The sequence below is a fragment of the Crotalus tigris genome, unplaced genomic scaffold (assembly GCF_016545835.1).
Source record: "Crotalus tigris isolate CLP2741 ecotype Arizona unplaced genomic scaffold, ASM1654583v1 scf7180000017771.5222438, whole genome shotgun sequence".
NCBI lineage: Eukaryota > Metazoa > Chordata > Lepidosauria > Squamata > Viperidae > Crotalus > Crotalus tigris.
The window spans coordinates 753,667-780,133 of record NW_024096622.1 but is presented as its reverse complement, the minus strand read 5'-3'; the positions used below and the strand labels follow the sequence as shown (position 1 = coordinate 780,133).

At 35.2% G+C, this 26,467-nt stretch overlaps 1 protein-coding gene across 24 annotated transcripts in view; it reads left to right on the top strand.

The window, feature by feature from the left end:
• The window catches only part of RYR3 (ryanodine receptor 3), a 301,080-nt gene that overhangs the window by 125,724 nt on the left and 148,889 nt on the right, over positions 1–26,467 (top strand). For 23 of the 24 annotated variants that reach the window (XR_005556461.1, XM_039341606.1, XM_039341605.1 and 20 more), the window contains 15 exons: positions 2,581–2,797; positions 2,978–3,082; positions 4,491–4,594; positions 5,769–5,852; positions 7,481–7,640; positions 8,206–8,353; positions 9,187–9,392; positions 12,298–12,472; positions 15,551–15,759; positions 16,506–16,681; positions 17,332–17,368; positions 17,937–18,097; positions 18,861–19,026; positions 24,972–25,058; positions 25,970–26,196. Coding sequence is in view for 23 of the 24 variants with exons in the window: in XM_039341606.1 (XP_039197540.1) it covers positions 2,581–2,797; positions 2,978–3,082; positions 4,491–4,594; positions 5,769–5,852; positions 7,481–7,640; positions 8,206–8,353; positions 9,187–9,392; positions 12,298–12,472; positions 15,551–15,759; positions 16,506–16,681; positions 17,332–17,368; positions 17,937–18,097; positions 18,861–19,026; positions 24,972–25,058; positions 25,970–26,196 (2,262 nt within the window). In the remaining variant the exon portion in view is untranslated. Of the gene's footprint in view, positions 1–2,580; positions 2,798–2,977; positions 3,083–4,490; positions 4,595–5,768; positions 5,853–7,456; positions 7,641–8,205; positions 8,354–9,186; positions 9,393–12,297; positions 12,473–15,550; positions 15,760–16,505; positions 16,682–17,331; positions 17,369–17,936; positions 18,098–18,860; positions 19,027–24,971; positions 25,059–25,969; positions 26,197–26,467 lie in introns of those variants that run through there. The other variant, XM_039341603.1, reaches the window with a different exon arrangement.

Below are 26,467 nucleotides of genomic sequence, written 5' to 3'. Positions count from 1 at the left end.
TTCTATACTTGTCCTTTTTATCTTTCAATTTTATGTCTTTTACTTTGTGTATGAATAATAGAATTAAGACATGTATTATGGAAATCATAGTATATTTTAATTTTCTGGAAATCACATTATAAATAATATTCTTTTAAAAGATTACATATTAGAAACAATAACAGAATAACTACGTATCTAATTCTCATGTATATTTTAGTATTACTAAAGTCTTTCCTTTCTTTACTCAAAGAGAGTACCCCACATATTTTAACTATTGTTCAACATACACTATTACTTTTACAAAGAATGTGAGGCACATTAGATAGTAATTAATTCCATTTTATTATATACGCTTTTTCTGGAGCTGAGTATACTTTAGCAGACCTATGAAATGAAATTCTGAGAAGGAGGTTCTTCTGTTAATAAAATTCTTCGTGGGCTTGGATACAAAGGATGATTCTTGAGATCATATTTTAGGTTAAATTCATGATGGGTGAAACATATTAAATATTTAAATACAAAGAGAAAAATCATAATCCTGAATACACATCTACCTTATCTCTCTATTCTGGTTATCAGCCTTGACAGACAATGATAATGTCTGAAAATGTAGTGAAGGTTAGTCAAGAAAACTACCGTATTGGCCAGTCAAAATCGCATTCTTGATGGGATGAAGGCTTCATGATGAATCTCCATTTGACAACAATATCTATAAGCCAGAGAGGAAGATTTTTTAAGTTTCTGATATCTGATAATGTCAGCAGCTTTGCTTTGGTAGGACACACATTTCTATTCTTCCAGGAATCTATGCAAATAAATAGGAGTCTTCTGAATACTTTCTTTTGACTCCTATCTGAGCATTCCTAAAACTTCTGGTCCTCTTCTTCAAACCTGCCTGGTCTGGTAGGCTCTAAATGCTGCCGTGACCTATGTCAACTCTCACTTATCATAAACTGATGAGATTCCATGGAAATATCCATGCCTTTAACATTGCAGTCTCCAGCTTTTATTTTTCCTAATTGTCTGCTTGTCTTAGCAACATCTTCTTATTTTACCTTCACACTTCATATTGGTTGTGGCTGCAATAGTTATGCTATGAAGGCAAACACAAAAAGTAATGTACACAAATTATTTTAGCCACATGCTGAGTTTTGGGTTACAGTAAGGCAAATTATTCTCCCAAGTGTTGGATAGGATGAGGTCAGAGTAGTATGATACGATTGAGAGTTTCATCAGGCAAGTGTGGCTGTAGTGCCAGAAGAGAAACAACTGGAGAAAATCATGAAACATAAGGAACTGCAAATAGAAGTAGAATAACTGTGGCAAAAGAAGCAAAGATAGTATCAACACTAATAAGTGCATTGGGTGCACTCCCAAAACATCTGGAGCATCATTTGAACACCATTATGACTGACAAAATTATCATCAATCAATTGCAAAAGGCAGCTTTACTTCAAACAGCTTACATTCTGCAACAATACCTTTAACAAAGACATATCAAACACAAGGCCCAGGGGCCAGATGCGCCCCACGAAGTGGTTTCATGTGGCCCGCAAAGCCATCCTGGAAACGTGAGGGAATGGCCCCCACTGCTTTGGCCCTGGCCCAGGCCTGTCGGCCGGGAGCCAATGTATAATTTTGTGGTGGCCATCTATGCTGAAACACATTCAATCTCCCTCTGGCTTTGCCCTGGTACCCATCATGAACAACCTGGCTAAGGAGAGCAAGCACAGCAGCAGCAGCCTTGAGGAGGAGGTAAGTGCAGTTGGGCATCTCTTTGGGGAAGTGGGGCTGGGCTTGGTGCCATGGGTGCTCGATGGCCAGGCTGGGCATTTGACCTCTGCTGCCCAGGGCTCTGGGCAGCCTGCACCACCATCCAGCCCTCCCACATGGCCTGAGAGGAACAGTGAAGCTCCTCCAATGGACCATGCCTTGGCACTTGCCCTGGTCCCACCCCCTTCTGCCAGAGACCCCCAGATCTGTCCCACTCCTGCCCAGGCCCCCATAGGCACCATTGATGTGAACAATGTAGAGCTGGCCAAGCCCATCCAGTAGGCTACACCCACTCCCTCCACACCCACCCAGTAGGCTGCACCCACCCTGGCCACACCCACCCTGCCCCCCAAGGGCAACTGCAGTACTGATGTGGCCCTCAATGAAATTGAGTTTGACCCCCCTGCTTTAACACCATCAAACAACAACATCTGTCTATCCCAGGTCATTGGGAAAGACTCAAAGATGGATAAAAATGCCAAATCCAGTGTAAATATCTGGTTGACTATGCAGCCAACTGCAATAATAACAACTTAGAAAATTATTTAGAATAACTTAGAAAAAAAACTTAGAAAATCTATCCATTGACAACATTTCCAGATGTAAGCTGTTCCAAATAAAGGAAATTAAAAAGAAATTTAAAATAATAAAGTGTACCTTTTCACTTATTTTCTATAATTAATTGGCTTGAAAATGAGTTTTTGAGATAAAAAGGAAATTTTTATATTGAATTACTTGAGTGTGGTGACCTACGATGACCTTTTTTTTAAAAAAAACTTCCTTAAATATTATTACCATTTTTTTTTTGTATTTCCATTTCTTTAGAGTGCGTTTCTTAATGGGTGGCCGTCACGGAGAATTCAAGTTTTTACCTCCTACTAGCTATGCACCTTGCTATGAAGCTTTGCTTCCAAAAGAAAAGATGAAATTGGAACCAGTAAAAGAATATAAGAGGGATTCTGAAGGAATTAGAGATTTGCTTGGTACTACTCAGTTTCTTTCCAAGGCTAATTTTATTCCTTGTCCAATTGATACCAATCAGGTAAGTTTAATTAAAATATCATAACACATATAATGACTGAACATTTAATTTATCAGGATATCTTTATTACTAGTAAACCATTTTTAGATTTTATTATGTTTTGTGATCATTAGTTGGAAAACATGGAGGATATGGCTGCAAAATTTTATCTTGATAAAAGTTTACATATTTTCTTCATAGATTGTTTTGCCTTTCCATCTTGAAAAGATTAGAGACAAGCTTGCTGAAAATATTCATGAACTCTGGGGAATGAATAAAATAGAACTTGGTTGGACCTATGGCAAGGTATACTTATGAAGAATTCTTTGTGAGAAAATCACTCATTGCATGACTTTATTTAATTACAGGAAACAGATATATTCTTGACACGATAATAGTGAAGGTTGCTTTCTCATTACAAAGTTGAAATCAGAAGAATTGTGTCATGGGAGAGAAAATGTTATCATTCTTCCTTTCCCAAATACAAAACTAAGGTGTTATATAAAAAGGAATTCAGCTTAGAGAAAATTAAAATAGTAATAGATTTTTTCTGAAAGAAGACAATTCTGATTTCTGATTTCATGCCCACAATGACAGGGTAATAAATAAGTCCACTTTATGGCTTATGGATTGTTCCAGCCATAAATAGAGGTTACATGGCAACCTAAATGCCTGATAACAAACTTCAAATCCAAAACTTTTGCCAAAGTCACTCTTACAAGTTCTTCTCCTTCCATGAATTGGCCCATAGTTTGGTCTTCTTCTTGTTGTTATGGCCTTCTTTTCCTGATTTGATTAAGTACCATCAAGTCATTTTCAACTCCTAGTGACCACATAGAAAAATGTTTTCCATGATGTATTTTTTAATATTAGTAATAGTAATAATAGTAAAATTGGAAGGGACCTTGGAGGTCATCTAGTCCAACCCCCTGCTCAGGCAGGAAACCCTACACCATTTCGGACAAATATTAGTTTTCAACTTTCAACCCTCCCTCATTTTCTTCATTCCAAATAGGGTTCACCATATCCATCTCTAATAAATCACCATTTCTCACAGCCAGTTCTGTCTTAGTTATTGCTGAGCCCATGTCATCTGCCCAAAGTCGCTTTGAATCATGAGATGGGCAGCATATAAATTTAATAAATAAATGAAAGAATGAATAAATAAATAATCTTCTCCTTTGAAGCATGCCATTTTATTGATGTTCCTTCCTATGATTTCAAAAGGTTCACACTTAGCCAATTGCCTTAAAGTTGCTTTATATGACTAAGTATAAGTCAAAAGAAATGCCAAATATTATGAGTCATCAAAGTTTAGTTCTACAAAGCATCAATTATATCTAGACTATACAGTAAGTTATAAAATTTCTGTGTTAAGAACATTGTAGTATAATTTCCTGCTGCAATTAGAATTGCTCCTGGTATATCAAGCTACACACCACTTTTTGAACAGCAGCTGAGCAATGCAGGTCACATTTGCTGTAACACATAGGACATTTATACATAGCTTATAGCATAAATATCTAGATGAGTTTTCCAGTGGCCATGCTGACATAATGGAATAATAACCTTGTCTTGGAGAACATCTGATTGAGGAAAGCTATTCTGCTTTAAAACTCTGATGGATGACTGATTTATTTGCAGAAAAAAGGGTTTATTTTTGTTGAGCAGAAGTTGCTCTAAAGTTACTTACAGTCTCTTTCATACATTGTAGATACGAGACGATAATAAAAGGCAGCATCCTTGTCTGGTGGAATTTTCAAAATTGCCTGAAACAGAGAAGAACTATAATCTGCAAATGTCAACCGAAACTCTAAAGTGAGTCACAAAACAGAAGGAAAACTATTCTGTAAAGATTAATTCCCTAAGAAAGCATTCTGTTTAGTTACTTTCTATGGGCTATCTCCAGACTTAATCATGTTCAGGACTAAGCCATTGATACGAATGGTACTAGTTAATCCTGACAAATTCATCATTCTGATTTCAACTGATCTGGATTTATGAGAAAGGATCTGGAAATTGCATCTAAGAAATAGACCAGAGGGGTACCTGCATACAAGATAATAGTGGAGGGAGATTAATTTCTAATGGCAGGCTCTCAACTCTTTATTTTTTATACAAGAGACTACCAGGAAGTACCAGGGCTGTAGGCTAGGCAAGAAACTTGAAAGTTTCCTGGAAAAGGACTATGGCAAACTACTGTCGCCAGAACACAGCACAGACTTGCCCATGAAATCACTATGAAACATCCATTAATTTGACCACAACCTGAAGGAACCTTAACAAATAACCAATATGTTTACTCCCCATTAGCATTATTCAGGAGAATAATTGATTTTGAAGTTTTTTTCCTCTTTGAAATGGTAAATTGCATTTCTGATCTTAAGTTTTCTTCTACGTGAGGTAACATATATCTGATAAATATTTCCATTTCATTCACAATTAAATCTGCACATTCACTTTCCTACAAGTATTCATCAACTCCAAAATCATATCATCTTCATTCAGATATATTGCATTCTTCTCCTTTCTGCTAGTTTGCCAGAGAGACAGCATATTTATCTCTTCTTTTATTCCCATTATAATTTCATGATGTTGAACATGTACTTCTTATATTCAAAATTACAATCTTCCATATTCTGTGGTCATCACCGAGATCCATTAATATTGACCTCTACTATCCATTATAACTTGGTCAAAAAGAGTTTGACATAATACTTTTTAATAAGATAAAGAAGGCACAGGGTAAATGACTAGCCTTAGCTGTATTCATACCACGTGCAGCATACTTTGCTAATAGTATGAAAATGTTTTTGGCACATTTTAGATCAATTCAAGTTTATCCCAAACACTCTAATACTATTGCATGCAAACTAAAATGTCTAATCTAAAGGCTCATTTGCAACTATCCCAATAGCTAGGATGCAATATCCTGATGCACATTTAGAACACATGCTATTCTTACATTTTACAATTGATTCTATTTTTATAGAACTCTTTTGGCCCTTGGATGCCATGTTGTTCATGTGAATCCAGGGGCAGAAGAAGATCTTAAGAAAATCAAGCTTCCTAAAAAGTAAGATCATTTATAACAATGATTGCAACAACTTGTTTTACGTGAAGTTTTTCAGGTGAAGTGTTAAACACAGAGCAATCAGTAATTAACTTCATGTTTCTGGGCACAAGCAAACATTTTGTGGTATTGCCTCTTGTGGATAAGGATAGACCAGGGGTAGGCAACCCAAAACACTCAAAGAGCCACTTGAACCCGTTTCTCCCCAAAAACAAAACACCGGGAGCCGCAAAACCCTTTTGATACCTAAAATGAAGATAACACTGCATAGATCCTTTTTTATCTTTATTATAGGTGTGTGTGTGTGTGTGAGAGAGAGAGAGAGAGAGAGAGTGTTTGTGTATGTGTGTGTGTGTATACACACACACACACACACACATTAAAAATAAAAGTAAAAATATGACTCTTGGGAATATCCATACTATTAAAACAATGATCACCGAGAGAATGCTTTAAGAGAATAAAATTACAAACACACATAGGTAAAAAAAGGGTATATGCAGTGTTATCTTCATTTTAGATGTCAAAAGGGTCTCTCTCTCTCTGTCTCTCTCCCTCCCTCCCTCTCTGCCCTTGGTCTGCCACTCTTGGTCTGCCACTCTTCCCCCACTCTCTTTCTTTCTCTCTCTTTCCTCTCTCTCTCCCCCTCCCTCTCTCTCTCTCTTTCTCTCTCTCTCTTTCTCCCCCCCATCTGCTGCTCACCTGGCAAGCTTCAAGTTGTTCTCCAACAATCTCAGGGGTAGGCAACCTCATCTCTTTTATGACTCATGGACTTCAACTCCCAGAATTCCTGAGTCAGCCTAGCTGGGCTAGCTAGCTCTCTCCTGCCCTTCCTGCTTCCTGCAGAGACGCAGCAAAGGGAGGAGCTCCCCCCAGAAAGCTTTTCAGCTCCTCGGAGAACAATGTGAGTGCACTCTCTTTTACACATACACACACACACACACACACACACACACACACACACACAACACACACATACAAAACACACACAGAGAGAGAGAGAAGCAGGGAAGCGCAATTGCCTCTCTCTGTCTCTGTCTCTCTCTGCAAAGGCAGAGGAGGCTGGGAGCCACAGGGGAAGGCTCAAAGAGCCGCATGCGGCTCCGGAGCCGCAGGTTGCCGACCTGTGGGATAGACAGTAGAACATATTTTTAATACCAAGTCATTCTGTTTAATAGTTATTCTGTTTAATAGTTCAAGTCTGCCTCTGATGCATGGCAGTTCGAATGGCCAAGCTATAGGGTTTATTTAACCATAAAAGGAATTCAGAATGTAAATATTAGTAATTGGACTCACAACCCCACCATATAAATTGGACATGTTTATTTACTTGCAATAGGGACTCATAATCTCATTTCTGAAGTGTTGTTTGTCCTTATTTGGAAGAATATGAGGGATGCATCATTATTGATCTATGGTAGCTATACACCAATAATCTCTCCTTCTCTTGGGAATTATTTGGTTTGTATGAATTTAAAATGAAAGAAGATAGAATAGATTGATTTGGATTTAAAATTCTTATTAATAATGCAAGTAGACTAAATGTTTACTAAATTATAGATGTACACAGAATATTCTCAACAGCTCTTTGGTTAATTAAATTGTAGGTCCATCTTTTTTCTGGTTTACAGTTACATGATGACAAATGGGTACAAGCCAGCTCCTCTTGATCTTTCTGAAGTTAAATTGTTACCTTCACAAGAAATATTAGTTGATAAACTTGCAGAGAATGCACATAATGTCTGGGCAAAAGAAAGAATAAAACAAGGCTGGACCTATGGTATTCAGCAGGTAAAAATAACTTTAAGAAAGATTTCAAAAAATGTTTGGGTGATTATATTTAGCTGACTCAATATTATTAGGTAATATGCTTATTTCTTAATTAATACTTGATTCTTGATAACTATTGTACTTATCTGAAAAACCTAGAGTTGGGTAAGCAATTGTGTATAGTAGGATGGCCTGTATTAAATAAAAACATTTAGTTTCTGTGTGTTTTGGAGCATAAATTATATTTATTTATATAGCGCAGTTTGAAAACAACCCAATTCCTAAATGACTCTGGATGGCTTACTATTGAAATAAAAACAACAGATACAGTATAGAGAGGAAAAACTCCACACTGATGCATAGAATGGATTCCAATGTAGTGGAGCAATCTGTTGTGGAGATTAAGAGATTTTTTGGTGCATGTCTGAGCAATCATTTGGGGGAGAAAAGCGAAAGAAAGTCCTGTTCAAAAACTGAATATATCTAACTATACTCCTAGAAAATAGAAATTTAAGTATTACAACGTACTGTTCTAAATATCTCTGTATAACTTGAACGCTATATTTGTTGCAACTGTTCTTTTTAGGATCTTAAAAACAAACGGAATCCTCGGCTGGTTCCTTATGTGTTATTGGATGAACGCACTAAAAAGTCAAATAGAGATAGTCTTCGTGAGGCTGTTCGGACCTTTGCTGGATATGGATATAATATTGAGGCCCCAGATCTGGAACTAGGTATGTTAATAAATATTTTGTTATTAGCATTTTTGGAAGCACAAAAGTATTTGTAACATGTTTTTCTGTTCTTTTAACCTTCAAGAATACTCTGTAGGATTTTGATATTTGAGTATGTTGATATTTGAGTCTAAGAGGAGAAGAATTTATTTACCCAATGTGACCAATTCAGTGACTGAGGGGCACCCAAAATCTCTTTGGTTGCTATTGTCTTCTTTCCTCAAGCCAAAATATGAAAAGAGTTTTCACATGAAATGGATGCAGCATCTTTCCCTACTTAATGAAGTTTGCAATTTCTCAGCCTTCTTTACTTATTCACTGTGTGTTATCCTACCATCCTTTCCAAATGTAGGTTGCTTTGTTTGTTTGTTTTACTTTGAGAAGGAAAGACAATGAGAGGAAAAAAGAAAGTGCAGAGGCTATGTGTCATGATTCAAGAAAGGATAGCTAAAGGGAAAAAGCTTTACTTTTCTGAAAAATGTTGCTTCTTTAAGAGGAGCAGGTGTACTTGAATATTAAAACAGCCTCACTCTGAATTTTAATTTCTACAAGTGACACATTCTTGCTTCTGTATAATATATGTTTATATAATTACCTTACCAAATATAATTACTTACAATATAAGTAAGTAATTATTCTATGGCTGCTTCAACATTTTTTTTCCTGATTACAAATACCTGGTGTGTTAAAGCATCTGGACTGGGGTTCAGACATGTCAAGATGGGAGTTTAACCACAATGTTGCAGTCCCCATCTTTTTTTTTGACACTCCCCCACATGTGCCCTTGCTGATTTGTTCAATTACAATAACTTCTTGTATTGTATTTTTCACAGCTGACCAAACAGTGGAAAAAGTGAGCATTGATAAGATACGTTTCTTCAGAGTGGAGAAATCTTATGCAGTTAAGACTGGAAAGTGGTATTTTGAATTTGAAGCTGTAACTGGAGGGGATATGCGTGTTGGATGGGCAAGACCAGGCTGCCAACCTGACATAGAACTAGGAGCTGACGACCAAGCATTTGTATTCGAAGGCTCCAAAGTTAGTGCGTTTAATTATAATGGGTTTATATAGCATAGGACAGTTCATAGAATTTTAGGTTCTGAGCACAATTACGCATTCGTAGTAAATTCAGTCAATTGTGGGATGAAGCATATAAAGCTTTAACTTCTGGTAGGCAAAATTTATTTTGAGTTAAGTGCCCTCTCATAGCTAGACATAATTTACTTGGACTTCAGTAAGGCATTTGATAAAGTACATCACAACCTACTACTTGATAAGATAGAAAAATGTGGGGTAGACAGAATCGCCACCAGATGGATCTGTAGCTGGCTGACCTGCCATACTCAGCGAGTGGTCCTCAATGGAACTGCATCTATATGGAGGGAAGTATGTAGTGGGGTGTCCCAGGGCTCTGTTCTGGGCCCAGTACTCTTCAACATCTTCATCAACGATTTGGATGAAGGGATAGATGGGGAACTCATCAAATTTGCAGATGACACCAAGCTGGCAGGAATAGCCAACACTCCAGAAGACAGGCTTAAGATACAGAAGGATCTGGACAGACTTGAACATTGGGCACTAACTAACAAAATGAAATTCAATGGTGAAAAAAAGCAAGGTTCTACATTTAGGCAAGAAAAACCAAATGCACAAGAACAGCATAGGTGGCACCATGCTCAATAGTAGTAACTGTGAGAGGGACCTCGGAGTTCTAGTAGACAATCACCTAAATATGAGCCAGCAGTGTGCTGCAGCTGCCAAAAAGGCCAACACAGTGCTAGGCTGCATTAACAGAGGGATAGAATCAAGATCACGTGAAGTATTAATACCACTCTTCAATGCCTTGGTAAGGCCACACTTGGAATACTGCATCCAGTTTTGGTCACCACGATGTAAAAAAGATGTTGAGACTCTAGGAAAAGTACAGAGAAGAGCAACAAAGATGATTAGGGGACTGGAAGCTGAAACATATAAGGAACGGTTGCTAGAATTGGGTATGTCTAGTTTAATGAAGAGAAAGACAAGGGGGGACATGATAGCAGTATTCCAATATCTCAGGGGCTGCCATAAGGAAGAGGGAATTAAGCTATTTTCCAAAGCACCTGAAGGCAGGACAAGAAGCAACGGGTGGAAACTAATCAAGGAGAGAAGCAACCTAGAACTAAGGAGAAACTTCCTGACAGTGAGAACAATTACTCAGTGGAACAGCTTGCCTCCAGAAGCAGTAAAGGCTCCAACACTGGAAGTTTTTAAGAAGAGACTGGACAGCCATTTGTCCGAAATGGTGTAGGGTTTCCTGCCTGAGCAGGGGGTTGGACTAGATGACCTCCAAGGTCCCTTCCAACTTTACTACTATTACTAAGTCATGCAAATATCATAATTCAGTACAAAATAAGATTTACCTCCCCTCCCCTCTCAACTCAGTGTTGCAAGAAAAAGAATTTAGGTTGCCTTTCCATTATGAATATAATTGCCAAAATCTTTACAGTTGCTCTCCTTTTCTTGTTTGATTTCCATTATTCTCGCGTCATTGGTGGGGTATGAGTTGATGTTGTCATGAAGTCTTGCCAATATTCTTTATGCACAAATATTTATTGGATTACAGGTTTGTCCTGGCAAAAGTATGTTTGGGTCAGAATTTCTAAATATAATATAGTTACTTTTAATCTGGTAACTGTACCTAAATTTTGCCAGAATCAACCAATAAGAAAGCATGATGGGTTAATTTCTGTAGTAGACATAGAAAATGGCTTGAAGGAGAAAGAGCCACTATCAAGGAAACAATCAGGCAACCATAGGTTGAGCTTATTCCAAGAAACTATTTCGAGAAAATGCCTCAGAGAGGCCTCTTCTGAGTTTACACTAATATAAAGTTAGGGAGGACGAAGGCACATTCAGACATGCAAGATTCTGTTATAGTAAAAGAAGATGTAGATCTGTATAACATTGTTTTTTTAGCTTGGTCTACCTTATAGGCCGACAATTGCTAATGTAAATCAAGTACTTAACCATAATTTAATTTATGATATAATTTATTACAATGAAAAAGTAGTTAAATACAAATAGGTTTGTATTCTGTTTGATATATGGAGGTGTAATTAAGCATTTTTTTTAAAAAAAAAAAAACAACCTTACTGACATAATACAAATAGTCATCAGATAATGACAGCAATTGGGACTGGAATTTTCATCACTATATTGCAAATACTGACTTATTTTCCAAAATGTTTCATTAGAGATTGATTTGAAAAAGGTTTAGGGTAATTGCAGCTAGACTGATTTCCAGGAAAAATGTTTGATTATGATAAATATGTAAATATTTTGCTGATTAATAGGGCTGAAGACTTATAAGGGTCATATCAGTGCAGCAGAAAATAGATCCAATATTTCTTCCTGTAAAAAGTTAGTTGAAGTTAATTCTACTAAAATCTTGGAACCTTGTTCACTTTTTATATATTTATTCATCATGCTGTGATGAACAAATTTAAATCATAAATATATAGCCCAGCTACTCAGTAATCTGCAAAGTTGATGCATTAGCAATTTATGCATGATCTGACTATGGAATATGTTTCTCATTCACTGAAACCTTTCTACAGAATATGAATGCATATATGTGAATATATGTCCCATATATTTTTGTTGATTTTTAGTTTTTTCCCTTCCTTCCTTCCTTCCTTCCTTCCTTCCTTCCTTCCTTCCTTCCTTCCTTCCTTCCTTCCTTCCTTCGATGTTGAATATTGTTCATTTTTCTTTAAGGTTTTGTTTTCAGTAAATAAAAGCAGAAAGGCCACAATAATTTTGATGGGAAAGTACGGTAATACTATTTTGTTGCACAAAAACCAATGAAGAATCTTATATGATACCTGAAAACATAACTTATTTGGTATAGCACAAGTTTTTATGGAATAATATTCATTATCTAAACCATTTTACTTTTCAGGGGCAACGTTGGCATCAGGGGAGTGGATTCTTTGGACGAAACTGGCAAGTAGGAGATGTAGTGGGCTGTATGATCAATCTGGAGGACAAGTCTATTATATTTACACTCAATGGAGAATTACTTATAACCAATAAAGGTTCAGAACTTGCTTTTGCTGACTTTGAAATAGATAATGGTAAGCTGATTGCTGATCTTTAGAATATATCATGGCCTTATCTTTCAGTTGTTTAATAGGAGTTAATATAGGAATGTATAGTATACTATAGCCCAATGTAGTAAAGCATATCTACAATTAGTAATTAAGAATAATAAATGCTCCAACAATGAAAGCTTTTTACTTAGCTGTTGTAGAGTTTTCTTCTGTCGTTGAACTGTGACTTTCTAATATATTGGTTACTATTTGGCAATTTTTTAATTTTTGTGGTAGGTCTGATACTTTTATTGGCTTATTCTGACAGTTGTATATAATCATGGAAATACAGCACTAATTAAAATGTGAAAAACACATTTATTCTGAAGAAAAGTGTCTTAATCTACTGAAGACTCCTATTCAAGAAGAGAAGCTACTGAATACAATTAATACCTTCTGCAATAGGACATGGTTCTAAGTAGCATAGACTTCAATATATTCAGTATCTTTAATCTTGCAACCTCAAACAGAGTTTCTTGGATATAAAGCCTCCTGGCCTCAGTAGAATTCATGTTTGAATAGATACATTTAGTCAAGTATGTTAACGAATTGTAACAAATTCCATTTAAATTATGTTATCTAATTTACTGTATGTCCTAATGAGCTGTTCGTTAGGTTTTGTCATCAGAATGTAAAAAAAATTGAGTCATTTTTATTGTAAAAAAATCAGACTTGATCTATTTGCTGTTAATGATATATATATATGTATTAATTCTAAGAGGATTAATCAGTATGCGTGTTATGTGTATAATTAAACACATGCAAATACATATGCAGACATAAAATCCTATTAGGAGAAAGTGATATCTCCTAATAGCTTGTTTCTCCTAATAGCTTGTTTATCTCTTATGGTGCGTCACATGATCCATTCAGAGCATGCTAGGGACGATTGTAATTTTCTTATTTCTTTTCTTCCAAGATTAGACAGAGAAGCTGTAAGACATTAGTTCATAAGTTCTGATATATATATCCATTTCAGTCACCTTCACTTAACTGCAATCCAAGCTATAATGTCCCATATTATATACCTTGTTCGCTACCAGATGTACCCATAGATATTGTCCTACTCTATCCATGTAACTTTGATCAACTGAGAATTTTATATGACTTTTTAGAGATTCTGTGAAAGGTGCACGCATTGCTGTGGCTCAGTGTGGTGAAATGGAAAAGAAAGAAAAGAGAAAGCACACATTTGTAATATGTTTAATTTCACAGTGCTTGTGGGTATACAATATTTTTTGTTGTTCCATTGTGTGTGCAGATATAGAGATTACGTCCAACAGACGTAAAAGAAGCATGTTTTTACCTGTCACAGGTGTGACATCTCTATAATCTATATAATTATATTATATAAATTATATAATCTATATAATTTCAAAGCAATCGGTGAAGAACTTTCAGAGATTTAAGATTTTGAACAAACGAACATTTACATTTTTATTGATATAGATAGGTGATGTTATTTGCCTGGATATAAATATTAGATTTAATATTAGATATTAGATGTTTCAAGACTTTCCCTTAAGAGGATTTTATAACATTGGATTATACTATCATGTTTATTAGTCACCATTAGAAGCTATTATGTGACTAGTTTTAGTTTCATTAGAATTTATCTGGGATGAATAAACTAGGTATCCCAAATCTAGAAAATATCTTTCAAGCCAACATACTGTTGCCCACATCTGAACAATACAATGTAAATGAAATGCAGTGATTTGTTGTTCTAACCATTTAGTTTTGTCTGATTCTTGGCAACTTTGTAGGCAAGTACCTTTCCATGCTTTCCTGTAAAACACAGCTTTTTCATCTTTGTTTCAATTTTGATGTTATGAAGCCAGCATGTTCTATGTTTGCCTCTTCTTGTTTCACTAACCATCATTGACTTCTCCAATGCATGCATGACATGGCCAAAGTAAATGAGATATAGTCTTGTGATTTTGGCTTCTAATGATGTGTCTGGTTTTATATAATTCAGCAACTCTCTGTTGGTTGCTCTGTCTGTCCACGTATACGCAATAATTTACACCAACACCACAGTTGAAAGGCATCAATTCTTCTTCAGTCAGCCTTTCTTAGTGTACAACTCTCACACCATACACCATTCAATGTAGTGATATTTAGAATTCTCCATTCATAGAAAAAGTACATAAATATATCCACATAAGGGTAGGTTTTATATCAGCCTTTCCTTTCTAACTGAAGGTATGTTCATCAGTAGGGCTTTCAGAGTAGTCATACAATCCTATAAAGTGGTACAATTAATTTAATGAGTTTTGACAGATTCATGTCTCTGCACAATCTAATGGACCATTCATTTTTGAATCTATTGCACTGCCCAGCTGTGTAAATCAAGCCATTGAACTGTTTAACTGCTCTTTCTTATATACCATCTATTTTTAGTAGTCATTATATTTTAACTATTTCAAAAAAAATATGAAAGAATAACAGAAGTCAAATAATATAATTCTTGAATGTTCTCTTCTACTGTATCACTGTTTGCCTAAAATCCCCACTGGACATGTTTAGATTCTTATTATTTTATATTAATTGCTGCAGATCTAACACAATCAGGTTCCCATTAGCTCTCTGCTTTACAGATAACCAATTTATGCCTATCTAATATTCTTGTTAGTGATTTTAACATCATCCTATTGCTTGTTATGGAAGCCTTCAGGCAGAGCTTTGTTATTAGACTTAAAATGTTTTTATAAGACAATTTATATGTAGTTCAGGAACAGCCACTTATTTATGTTTTAAATTTGGGATACATGGCTGCTGATTGTTAGGAAGGAAGGAAGGAAGGAAGGAAGGAAGGAAGGAAGGAAGGAAGGAAGGAAGGAAGGAAGGAAGGAAAGATCTGTTTATATGACACTTAATTATAATATTTCAATATAGTAAAGTTCTCACTGTTTGGACAAAATACTTTTAGTGGGTATACTTTAGTCATTTTTTAATTATTTTTTATAACTTTAAAAAACCCTTAAAATATAAATAGTTTAATCAAACCTAAATGTGATCTAAATCTAGATCTAACTCCACTATCATCTCTTCTTGATACAGGTTTTGTTCCTATATGCTCACTGGGTTTGTCTCAGATTGGTCGAATGAATTTTGGAAGGGATGCCAGCACTTTCAAATACTACACAATGTGTGGGCTTCAAGAAGGTTTTGAGCCTTTTGCTGTCAACATGAACAGAGAAGTTGCTATGTGGTTTAGCAAACGCTTACCGACCTTTGTCAATGTGCCAAAAGGGCATCCTCATATTGAGGTAATACTAAATAGTAAGAAGAGCCATAACACCATTAAGTATAATCTATAATTAAGTACTCTAATAGGTCTGAGGCAATGGTGGATTCAGCCGGTTCACACCAGTTCGGCAGAACCGGTAGCTAACTTTTTGTTGTCCAGGACCAGAACAGACTTCCGGAAGCAGCATCCACACAGAGAACCAGTTGTTCACATATTTGAATCCCACCACTGTACATTTTGAATGTTGAGAACATCTCACGCAAATATTCAAAAAATGACAATCATGGGGGTTTGTAACCAGTCATAAAATGTAACAAGAAAGTAAGTCAGTGAAGCTGTTACTTGTACCCTTCTAATCATACCCTTTTATCTTTGTCTTTTTTCCTTGGGAAGAGGCCACTGTCACCACCATGCTTAATTTCCAAGATTCCTGATGTAATCAGAAGGGCCTAAAATGGAGATTATACTGAAATTTGTACTTTATTCACTACAATGGAAATTTTTAATTTCCTTATGTGAATATGAAAACATATTTTTAAATATTAAACAAATTAAAATTAAATGGAATAGAGAGCCTATGAGGCATAAAAAAGTTATTATCAGGCATGTTGATGAGCTCACCTCAATATTGCTTATCTCTCCTTTGTGTCATTAAGAATTTATATTGACCATGTAATATAGGAGATAATTTAATAAGTCTTATCATGGGTTGGTAGTGCTTTTTAAAAAAAAATGCTTGAAAAAACAAATTTCTGATAATTTCAGGTTACAAGAATTGATGGAAACATTGACAATCCACCACGTTTAAAAGTTACTCATAAGACATTTGGAACACAGAATAGTAATGCAGACATGATATATTGTCGCTTGAGCATGCCAATTGAATTTCATTCATCTTTTACCTACAGCCACGGTTTCGAATTTGAGGGTTTCTACAAAAGGTTAGATATATTTTCAGTCCTTTAACTGAAACCTATGTTTTAAATTCCATCTCCCTTTTTACTTATGGAATTATTAGTTATTTCCACTTAGCTTGTATCCTTCTATGCAAAGTTCAAATCTTTATGCCAAAACAGAAGACTTATTGATTCTGCAGCTAGTGATTTTCAGTGAACAGAAATACAAAGAGTCAGGAAACTGATCTATTCCAGGCATGGTTTGTCACCGAAGATCTTGTTTCAAGTGTTATATTCTTCTCCCTATGCTAGAGGCAGTGGTGGGATTCAGCCAGTTCGCACCACTTCAGCAGAATCGGTAGCTAATTTTTTGTTGCCCAGGCCCAGAATGGACTTCTGGAAGCGGCATCCACACAGAGAATCGGTTGTTCGCATATTTGAATCCCACCACTGGCTATAGGTAATCCTTGTCCTTAGCATATATGATTTTTAATTAAAATAGTTACAGAAGTATATTCTGAGACTACCTGAATTTGTTTTTGAAGTGACAGAATTCATGCATTACTTTTCTGTTTTAATTCCATCTAGAATATATTTTATTCCATTCAGTATTCAGGTTAAAAGAGCTTTTTAGATCTATTTTAGTGTTTTATATGTTTATTTAACACTCTGTTATGTTGATAATCTTATTACAGAAAACAGAACCAGGAAATACCTATTCATACCACAACAGTAAGTATTTAGACTTTTTTTAAAAAAACAGGGCTTACTGTATTGGCTTAGATGTTGCCCAAAATTAGAACATATTTTAACTTAATTGAAATCAGTTCTGAGCAGTTAATCCAGTTATGTTCAGCCATATATTGGACTTTGATCCCTCTCCTAGTTCCAAACCATTTACTCCCATCTATTAGCTTCAATGCATAGCACCCCATTTTTCTAAGCAGGTTGCTAGCATGCTAGTATGTATGTATGTATGTATGTATGTATGTATGTATGTATGTGTGTGGGTATGGGTGTTTGCATATGTATGTATATGTATAACATTTAGCAAAAATTCTTCATTTATATAGTTAGTGGGTTTTATAATGAATAATTAGCAATTTCCGTAAAATTGAAAATCATATGTTAGTAGAATTCTGCACTGCTTTGAGTAACTGTCCTTTGATAAGCAAAATATTTTTTCTATACAAGCAACTCATGCTGATTCTATCAATGAAGTCTTTGATTTTCTCTATTTGGTGTGAAATAAATTTTCTCTAAGAAAGTATTGTATTAATATTTATATTTGTCATTCCAGTATTACTACTTAGTGAAGATCTTTGCTGGTCAAGACCCGTCTTCAGTCTGGATTGGTTGGGTAACTCCTGACTACCACTTTTACAGTGAACATTTTGACCTAAATAAGAATTGCACAGTAACAGTTACTTTGGGAGATGAAAGAGGGAGAGTCCATGAAAGGTTTGGGCTTAGAAATTACCTAATGAATAAATTCCTTCTTTCCTCCCTTCCTCCCTTCCTCCCTTCCTCCCTCCCTCCCTCCCTCCCTCCCTCCCTCCCTTCCTTCCTCAAGAAAATTATCATTAAATCAATATTTGAACCATAATGTATGCTCTGTATCAATAACAATACTTAGCAATTACTTTATCAAAGACAACAATTCACTCTTTTTCTTGAATATATTATCTAAACACTCATTACTTTGTGGTATAAACTATAGCAATCCATGATTTGGATAACCAACTCTTTAAAGTCACTCTGACTTTAAATTCAATTAAAATTTAATTATGGAATAGTATTTTCATAAATTAACCAACAGCTGGTATAAAAAAATGCTTTGTACTAGTTATTTGAAAAATAAGCATTTAAATGGAGCTTTTGGCTGATCCTTGAAATACAAAATAAATTGGATTTTAATTAATCCTTAATTATTATAGATGTCCAATGCCTTATGTTCATTGAATTTACTTTCTAAGCATTGGTAATAATTACCAGATGGTTTATGAAAACTATAAAACCTTCTTGTGGAATATCTTTAACTTCCGGCCCAGCAAATCCAAACACTTTTTATTTTATTTTATTTTATTTTATTTATCAAATTTCTATAACTTATTTCTGCTTTTTCTCTTTCCATGGAATACAATATGCTATTCCACATAAAATATATATTTAAATAAATTTTGGGACAATACTTAAGATTCACTTTCTGGTTGCTTTCTTTCAGTGTGAAACGTAGTAATTGCTATCTGGTTTGGGGAGGAGAATCATTTGTTAATTCTCAAAGATCAAATCGTGGTAATGTTGACCTAGAAATTGGATGTCTTGTCGAATTAGCTACTGGGATGTTGTCATTCACAGCCAATGGAAAAGAACTGGGAACTTTCTATCAGGTATCAGTATTTTTTTCCAGAAAATTCTACTTTTCATGTTTTGATAATGTGAATTAATGTTTTATGAAAATATAAACATCTATGTTTATATTGAGTAGGTTGTACATGCTCAATTATGTGATGAATTTTGACTGCACCATTTTAATTTTATGAATTTATGAATTCATAATTTTAATCATGAAATATCAGAAGAAAATAATCCAGACTCCCTCAAATCTGCTGGTTAATCATTTGAAATTATATTGGAGTTTCTGCATATATTCTATACAGCAAATTCTAGCTCACATTGCTGTATTCATGAACTGATACTGGTTGTGGAGAATGCAATTGTTTATAACCAGAGTTATGATGTAAGGGTATTATCTATTATGTGTGTTTAATGTGGGGACAAAATATTATAGATTGGATGTTGAAAATGCATTATCGCTGTATCCTGCTATGGAATCAGTCTGATAGTTACTATTTGAAGAATAGTATTTTTTAAATACTTTAAAAAATACTTTATTTTTTTTAAAAATTAAACTAAATCTATAGATAGGTCTACCTGAGGATTAAAATTTATCACTATGCTAGTCAAAACAGGCTGCTGTTTATATCAACCCTATACTTAAAGTCTAACCAATTTTTGTTGCAATTTCCTCTGAGAAAAAGGCTGTCATTTCTTGTGAAAAAATAATGATTCTGCCTGTGACATTCTCTTCTACTTCAGTAAGGTGGAAGATTAAAACTGAGGATGAAGTTAGTAATGCAATATATGGGGAGATATGTGTTGAACAGAAAATAAACCTGATAATGAAATATAAATTATAAAGCAAATATTATATGATTTCTATGAAGACATTATGACACAAATGTTATACAATTCCTATGAAGACAAAACAATTTGAATATTTTGAGTGGTGGAAGATATGGTGTTTAGATAAAACATTAAATATTACAATACGAGCACAGAACAAAACTATTAAAGGATAATTGTTAACAGTTTGAATTCTTACTCAGAGTCTTTTTCCTATATTGCTCTTAGGTGTATAGCAAATAATAATAATAATAATAATAATAATAATAATAATAATAATAATAATAATAATAAGGCAATCAACACCTGGGCAATTCCAGTCATTAGATACACAGCTGGAATAGTGGACTGGACTCAAGCAGAACTAAAAGCAATGGATAGGAAGACCAGAAAAATAATGACAATGAATCATGCCCTTCATCCATGCAGTGACATTGACAGACTTTATCTACCAAGGCAAATAGGTGGGCGTGGAATGCTACAAGTACATCAGATGGTTGAAGAAGAAGAAATGGCTTTGGAAGAATATCTGAAGAACAATGATGAAGATGCACTGAAATTAGTATATCAGGAAGGCTTACTGACTACTGGAGAGACCAAACTGGCCTACAAGAAAGACCAAATGAAGAACAGAATAGAGGCATGGGAAGACAAAGCACTACATGGCCAATACATGAAAAAAATAGCTGGGAAAGCAGATAATAATAAAACCTGGCAATGGCTAGAGCAGGAAAATTGAAGAAAGAGACCGAGGGACTAATTCTGGCTGCACAAGACCAAGCCTTAAGGACAAATGCATACAAAGTCAAAATTGAGAAGACAGCAACAGACAGTAAGTGCCGCCTATGCAAAGAAGCTGAAGAAACAGTGGACCACTTGGTAAGCTGTTGCAAGAAGATTGCACAGACTGATTACAAGCAGCGGCATGACAAAGTAGCAACAATGGTGCATTGGAAGATCTGCAAAAAATATCATTTGCCTGTAAGCAAAAACTGGTGGGATCATAAAATAGAGAAAGTCATAGAAAATGATAAAATTAAACTGCTCTGGGACTTCAGAATTTAAACAGACAAGCACCTGCAACATAACACCCCAGACTTAACAATTGTCGATAAGAAAGACAAAAAAGTCTGGATAGTGGACGTGGCAGCGCCTGGAGACAGCAGAATAGACAAGAAAGAACTGGAGAAGATAACAATATACAAAGACCTACAAATAGAAATAGAAAGACTGTGGCAAAAGCAAGCAAGGGTAGTACCAATAGTAATAGGCTCCTTGGGTGCAATCCCAAAACAACTGGAGCACCACTTGAACACCATTGGCATTGACAAATTCGCTATTAGTCAATTGCAAAAGGCAGCCTTATTAGGAACTGCTTCCATCCTGCGACGATATCTGTAATACCATCAAACATCCACATTTACCTATCCCAGGTCCTGGGTAAGGACTCGATAGGTAGACAAAATGCCAAATCCAGTCTGAACATCTGGCTGACTGTGCGATGATCCATCATCATCATCATCATCATCATCATCACCATCATAATATATTTCAGACAAATGGCTGTCCAGTCTCTTCTTAAAAACTTCCAGTGTTGGAGCATTCACCATTTCTGGAAGCAGCTTGTTCCACTGATTAATTGTTCTAACTGTCAGGAAATTTCTCCTTAGTTCTGGTTGCTTCTAGAACAGAACAGAACAGAACAGAACAGAGCTGGAAGGGACCTTGGAGGTCTTCTAGTCCAGCCCCCTGCTGAAGCAGGAGAACCTATACCATTTCAGACAAGTGAATGTCTAGTCTCTTCTTAAAAACCTCCAGTGATAGAGTACCCACAATTTCTGAAGGCAAGCTGTTTCATTGGTTAATTGTCCTCACTGTTAGGAAGTTTCTCCTTAATTCTAGGTTGCTTCTCTCTTTGGTCAGTTTCCAACCATTGTTTCTTGTCTTGCCCTCTGGTGCTTTGAATAATAGCTTAACTCCCTCTTCTTTGTGGTAACCCCTGAGATATTGGAACATTGCTATCATGTCACCCCTAGTCCTTTTCTTCATTAAACTAGACATATCCAATTCCAGCAACATACCCAATTCGTAGTAGTAGTATTTGTGGTCTCTGCCATTATACATATGATTTTATTTCTGCTTATAGTACTGTTCTTTTATTCATTATATTTCTATACTGCCAGATGTCTGGAATATCCCAAAGGTTTTTGATTGGACTGTAATCCTCATTCAACTGCACTTGTCTAGAGGCAAACAACTATTGCTTTAGCAGCACAGAAGCAATATTTTGAGCATTTTGCATCTATATTTCCTCAGATAGTTTAGATGTAAAGATCTCAAACTCAGCTCTATCCTTAGACTTCAGACAAAACCGTCATATAAACATCTTCCTTTTCTCTCTCCCTCCCCACAGCGTTCTCCAAGGAATCAGTAATATCTTTTGTTTGTTTGTTTGGCACAAGCCTGCTGATGTGGTTCCTCTGACATAAATTGTGTCTTGTCTACTGTAGTTGCACCTTGTTGCAGTGCTTGGTTAATACTTTTTCTCAGATTCTTGCAATGTATCATCTGCGATTGAATCAATTATTTTAGTGTGTTCAGTGAGCAATAGCAAAGTAATGAGCATTTTGGAAAAAGAGTACTCATCATATAGAGTGGAGCCTGTGGCATAATATCCCACCCTTTGGCATTCTTGATATTTTACAGTTCTGTAAAATGTGGCAGAATCCATTTAATTCTCAGTTTCTGCCCTTTGAGAATACACTTGACCAATGAAGTTTTAGACAGTCACCGTAACAACATTCCTACCCTCTTCACTTCGATGATTATTTTGTAATCTTAAATTTCAGAAATGCTTATTTCTACATCACCATGCTGTTTGGCGTTTTTATTTGGAGGCTAGTATTAACTAATCCCAATACTAACTTTTCATTTTGATTCTTCCATAAGATAGAAGTAAATAGTGACTGTCTTTTTCTGGTTCCAGACAATAAAGCTTTAAATATTGATTCTAAGGTTCATTCCAGTATCTTCTATACCTATTCTTTTCTTTACAAATTAGGTTTGTATGTCAACCAGGTTAATCCTCCCAGAGCTCATTGCCATATATCAAATTTATAGGTGTGGTAATTGATTTTATCTAGGACAAGATTTTCTTCCATGTTCAAGTGGTTTATTATGTCACCTCTCTGTATTTGGCTCTTCAGAACATCAGGTACACTTAATTTTGGAGATTTTCAGCCTAAAGGCAGCAAATATTTGTCATCATTCGCCTTTCCCTTTGACCTTGTAATAATGGTTTATCAAAGTGGTATTTCAATAAGACATAAATTTAAGGGCATACTTTTTTCCTAAATGGATTATAGTATTCTTCCATTTTTGCCCAATTTTTTTTAACACTAAGACTTTAATCAAGATGTGTGATAGTAAAATCAGATTTATTACATTCATTATCTGTAAGCTTTGTATCTAATGACATGGAACATCATCAGTTTATTTATGGCTTTGCATGCATTTCTGCCTAGAATTGATGTGTATTTTCTAAAGCTTTGGTCTAGAGTGTGGAATTTGTATTCCTCAGTTCTTTCCATTTCAGGATTTATACTCAGATGATGCTGAGGTTTTTGATTCCATGACTGTTCATTTTGAAAATTGCCTTTCTGGCTGAGCCAGTCAACTACAATATTTGTTCTACTGACAATTTTATCTTGTTTGCCATATATAGGTAAAAGGGAAAATATAAGCCACCACCACCACCATTAGCAGCCTTGAGCAGTAGACAGGCAGAATGTAGATAAAATAAAATAGTTTCCATCTTATCCAGAAGATGGTGATACCCATTTTCTTCTATGATTGACATACTTTGAATGTTTTACTGTTTATTGTTTCATCTGTGCAGTTCTCCTACAATTTTCCCTTCAGCCCCATGCTCCTTTCCTTCCCTTTGCATAGAGAATTATTTTTTATAATTTAAAATTGCTATAACTCAAAATTAAAAATAAGTGTTTGCTTTTTTTAAGAAAAGGTGAATTGAACAAATTTGGCTTCATAAATATTCATGTTTGCTCATTTGGGAATGATGCTTCAGTCCCCCCAAAACCTGATCCTACTTCTTAATTTATTTTGTAATGTAATATCTATTTTCATTTTGCAATTAGATAAAGTACAGTAGATGGGACAGTTGTATTTATATACAGGATCTGCATTCAGAAATGTCTAAGAACCAAATTGTGAAAGAAAGGATTTGCTCAACCTATTTGTGTTATGTACACATATCAGACACCATGTGCACCCAGGTGATTTTTTTTTCTTATCTAGGGACATGGTTTTAATAGAAATATGTATAACTATTATATCATAAGCTTAAGCACACAGAAACAAATAGAATCTGTCCATGATTTATGAATATTAGTGTATACTCTAGAGAAGCAGAGCAAATTGGCCATCATCCCAAAGTAGGATTTGAAAAGTGATTATTATAATGCAGGCATTATTTTAAAATCATTAGCAGAATGAAGGCCATTTGCACTGATATATTTTCAATTCCTTTTAAAATGTGATTTTTCTCATTTTAGGGGCAATGTTTTTTCTTTATTTATTATATTCCCGTCATAAATAATTCACTGTTTTATTGCAGAGGGATTATACTTAAAGTGCAAAGTAAAAGGTGTGTATATGGATATATTTTTACAACAGATTTTATTCTAATCCATTCCTGCATTATACTCATTTTCTGGAGTCATTTAAATCCATCTTCCAGTAACAAAATCACTCTGGTCTCTGGATACAACTTGTAGCAAAACTTTTCTTGATCTCCTATACTCATTTAATTTTCTAACTACTGGAATCTGTATTTTTTAATATTCTGAACAGCTGGCACCATGCTTATTTTACTTATTTCCGTGATGGCATCACATGTCAGGATTTCATTGGCAGTGCAGTATGCTGGGAACACTGCTGCTATCAATATAATCCTAGGCCAAAATCTATCATATTTTGTACTATTTCAGGATTTCATCCTTTTATGTGAATATTTATTTATTGACTTAAGTATTCTGTTGTTGAAATGATTTTAGAAATATATCTTTATATAGTTTTTTTTACATGTGTTGCTAATAGGCTTATATTGCATTTTAACTCTATTTTTCAGGTTGAGCCAAACACAAAACTATTTCCAGCTGTTTTTTTACAGCCCACGAGCACACACCTGGTACAGTTTGAACTGGGTAAATTAAAGGTATTTTTAATCAAATTACCATCAATAGATGTTGTGACTTTTAAGTAAATTCAAACTTGCAAACTGCGTTAACTAGTCAACATATCTGCAGAGTCTTACCTAAAAATAATATTCAATTATTGTTAAGCAAAGTGATTCATGAATAATCACAGGCAAATATTTAGCCTTGGGGCTAATCTCTGCTTCTATTATATCCTTCCCCAAACAATATAGAGTTGCAGGATAGCATTTGGAAGATAATAATTTGGAAAACTGTAGTACCTTTAAATTACCTGTTTATTTAGAATACATTTCAGCTGTTATTACATGAATGCAGTAATGGCTCTCTCATATTTAGGGAATGTGAACCAAATTGTTTTATATTTAGTTAGGAAAATAAACATAGGACCCTATAGCAACAGCACTTACACTTATATACTAATTGACAGTGCTTTACAATCCTCTCTAAGTGGTTTACACAGTCAGCCTATTGCCCCCAACAATCTGGGTCCTCGTTTTACTGACCTTGGAAGAATGGAAAGCTGAGTCAACCTTAAGTCGGTGAGAATTGTACTGCTGGCAATCGGCAGAATTAGCCTGCAATACTGCTTTCTAACCACTGGGCCACCATGGCAGTATGGTGCTATTTGATAAGATATCCTTCCATAGACGGGGCAAACTCCATCTACATTATATGACATCTCATATTAAATTTGCTACATTACCCCAAGATGGCTTTGCTAACCTTTGTACCATTATGGTGCCTATTAAATGTGTGTAAACCATTGTTCCATTCCTTTCATATCTGCTTAAAAGTATTGGCAAATAAGGATCAAGAAAAAGGAACAAATACATTATGCATGCAGAGTATTATTATTATTATTATTAAGGTTCAATTCAGAAAGTTTAAATTTCCATGTATAATTTTCTAGAACACCATGCCTTTATCAGCTGCAATTTTTAAAAGTGAAGAGAGAAATCCCATTCCTCAGTGCCCTCCTAGGCTGGATGTTCAAACACTCACACCAGTTGTCTGGAGCAGAATGCCAAACAGTTTCCTGAAAGTAGAGATTGATCGTGTCAGTGACCGCCATGGATGGCTAGTACAATGCCAGGAACCATTGCAAATGATGGCCCTTCATATTCCAGAAGAAAACAGGTATATATATATTTAAAAAAATCATAGAATGTATGAGTTGGAAGTTATAAGTCAACTAGTCCTACTGTTTAGCTCAGGTATTCTCTAAAAATTTCCAGAGATTGGCATTTGCTCTTTACTTGAAAACTTCCACTGAGAAGGAATTCTAGGCAGATCTTATCATCAGGAATTTATTCTAATTTTCATCCTGAATCTCCTTTTAATTTCAATCTGCTAATCCTAATCCTTCTCTCAATTTTAACAGAGAAGAGGCCCATCTCATTATATGTAA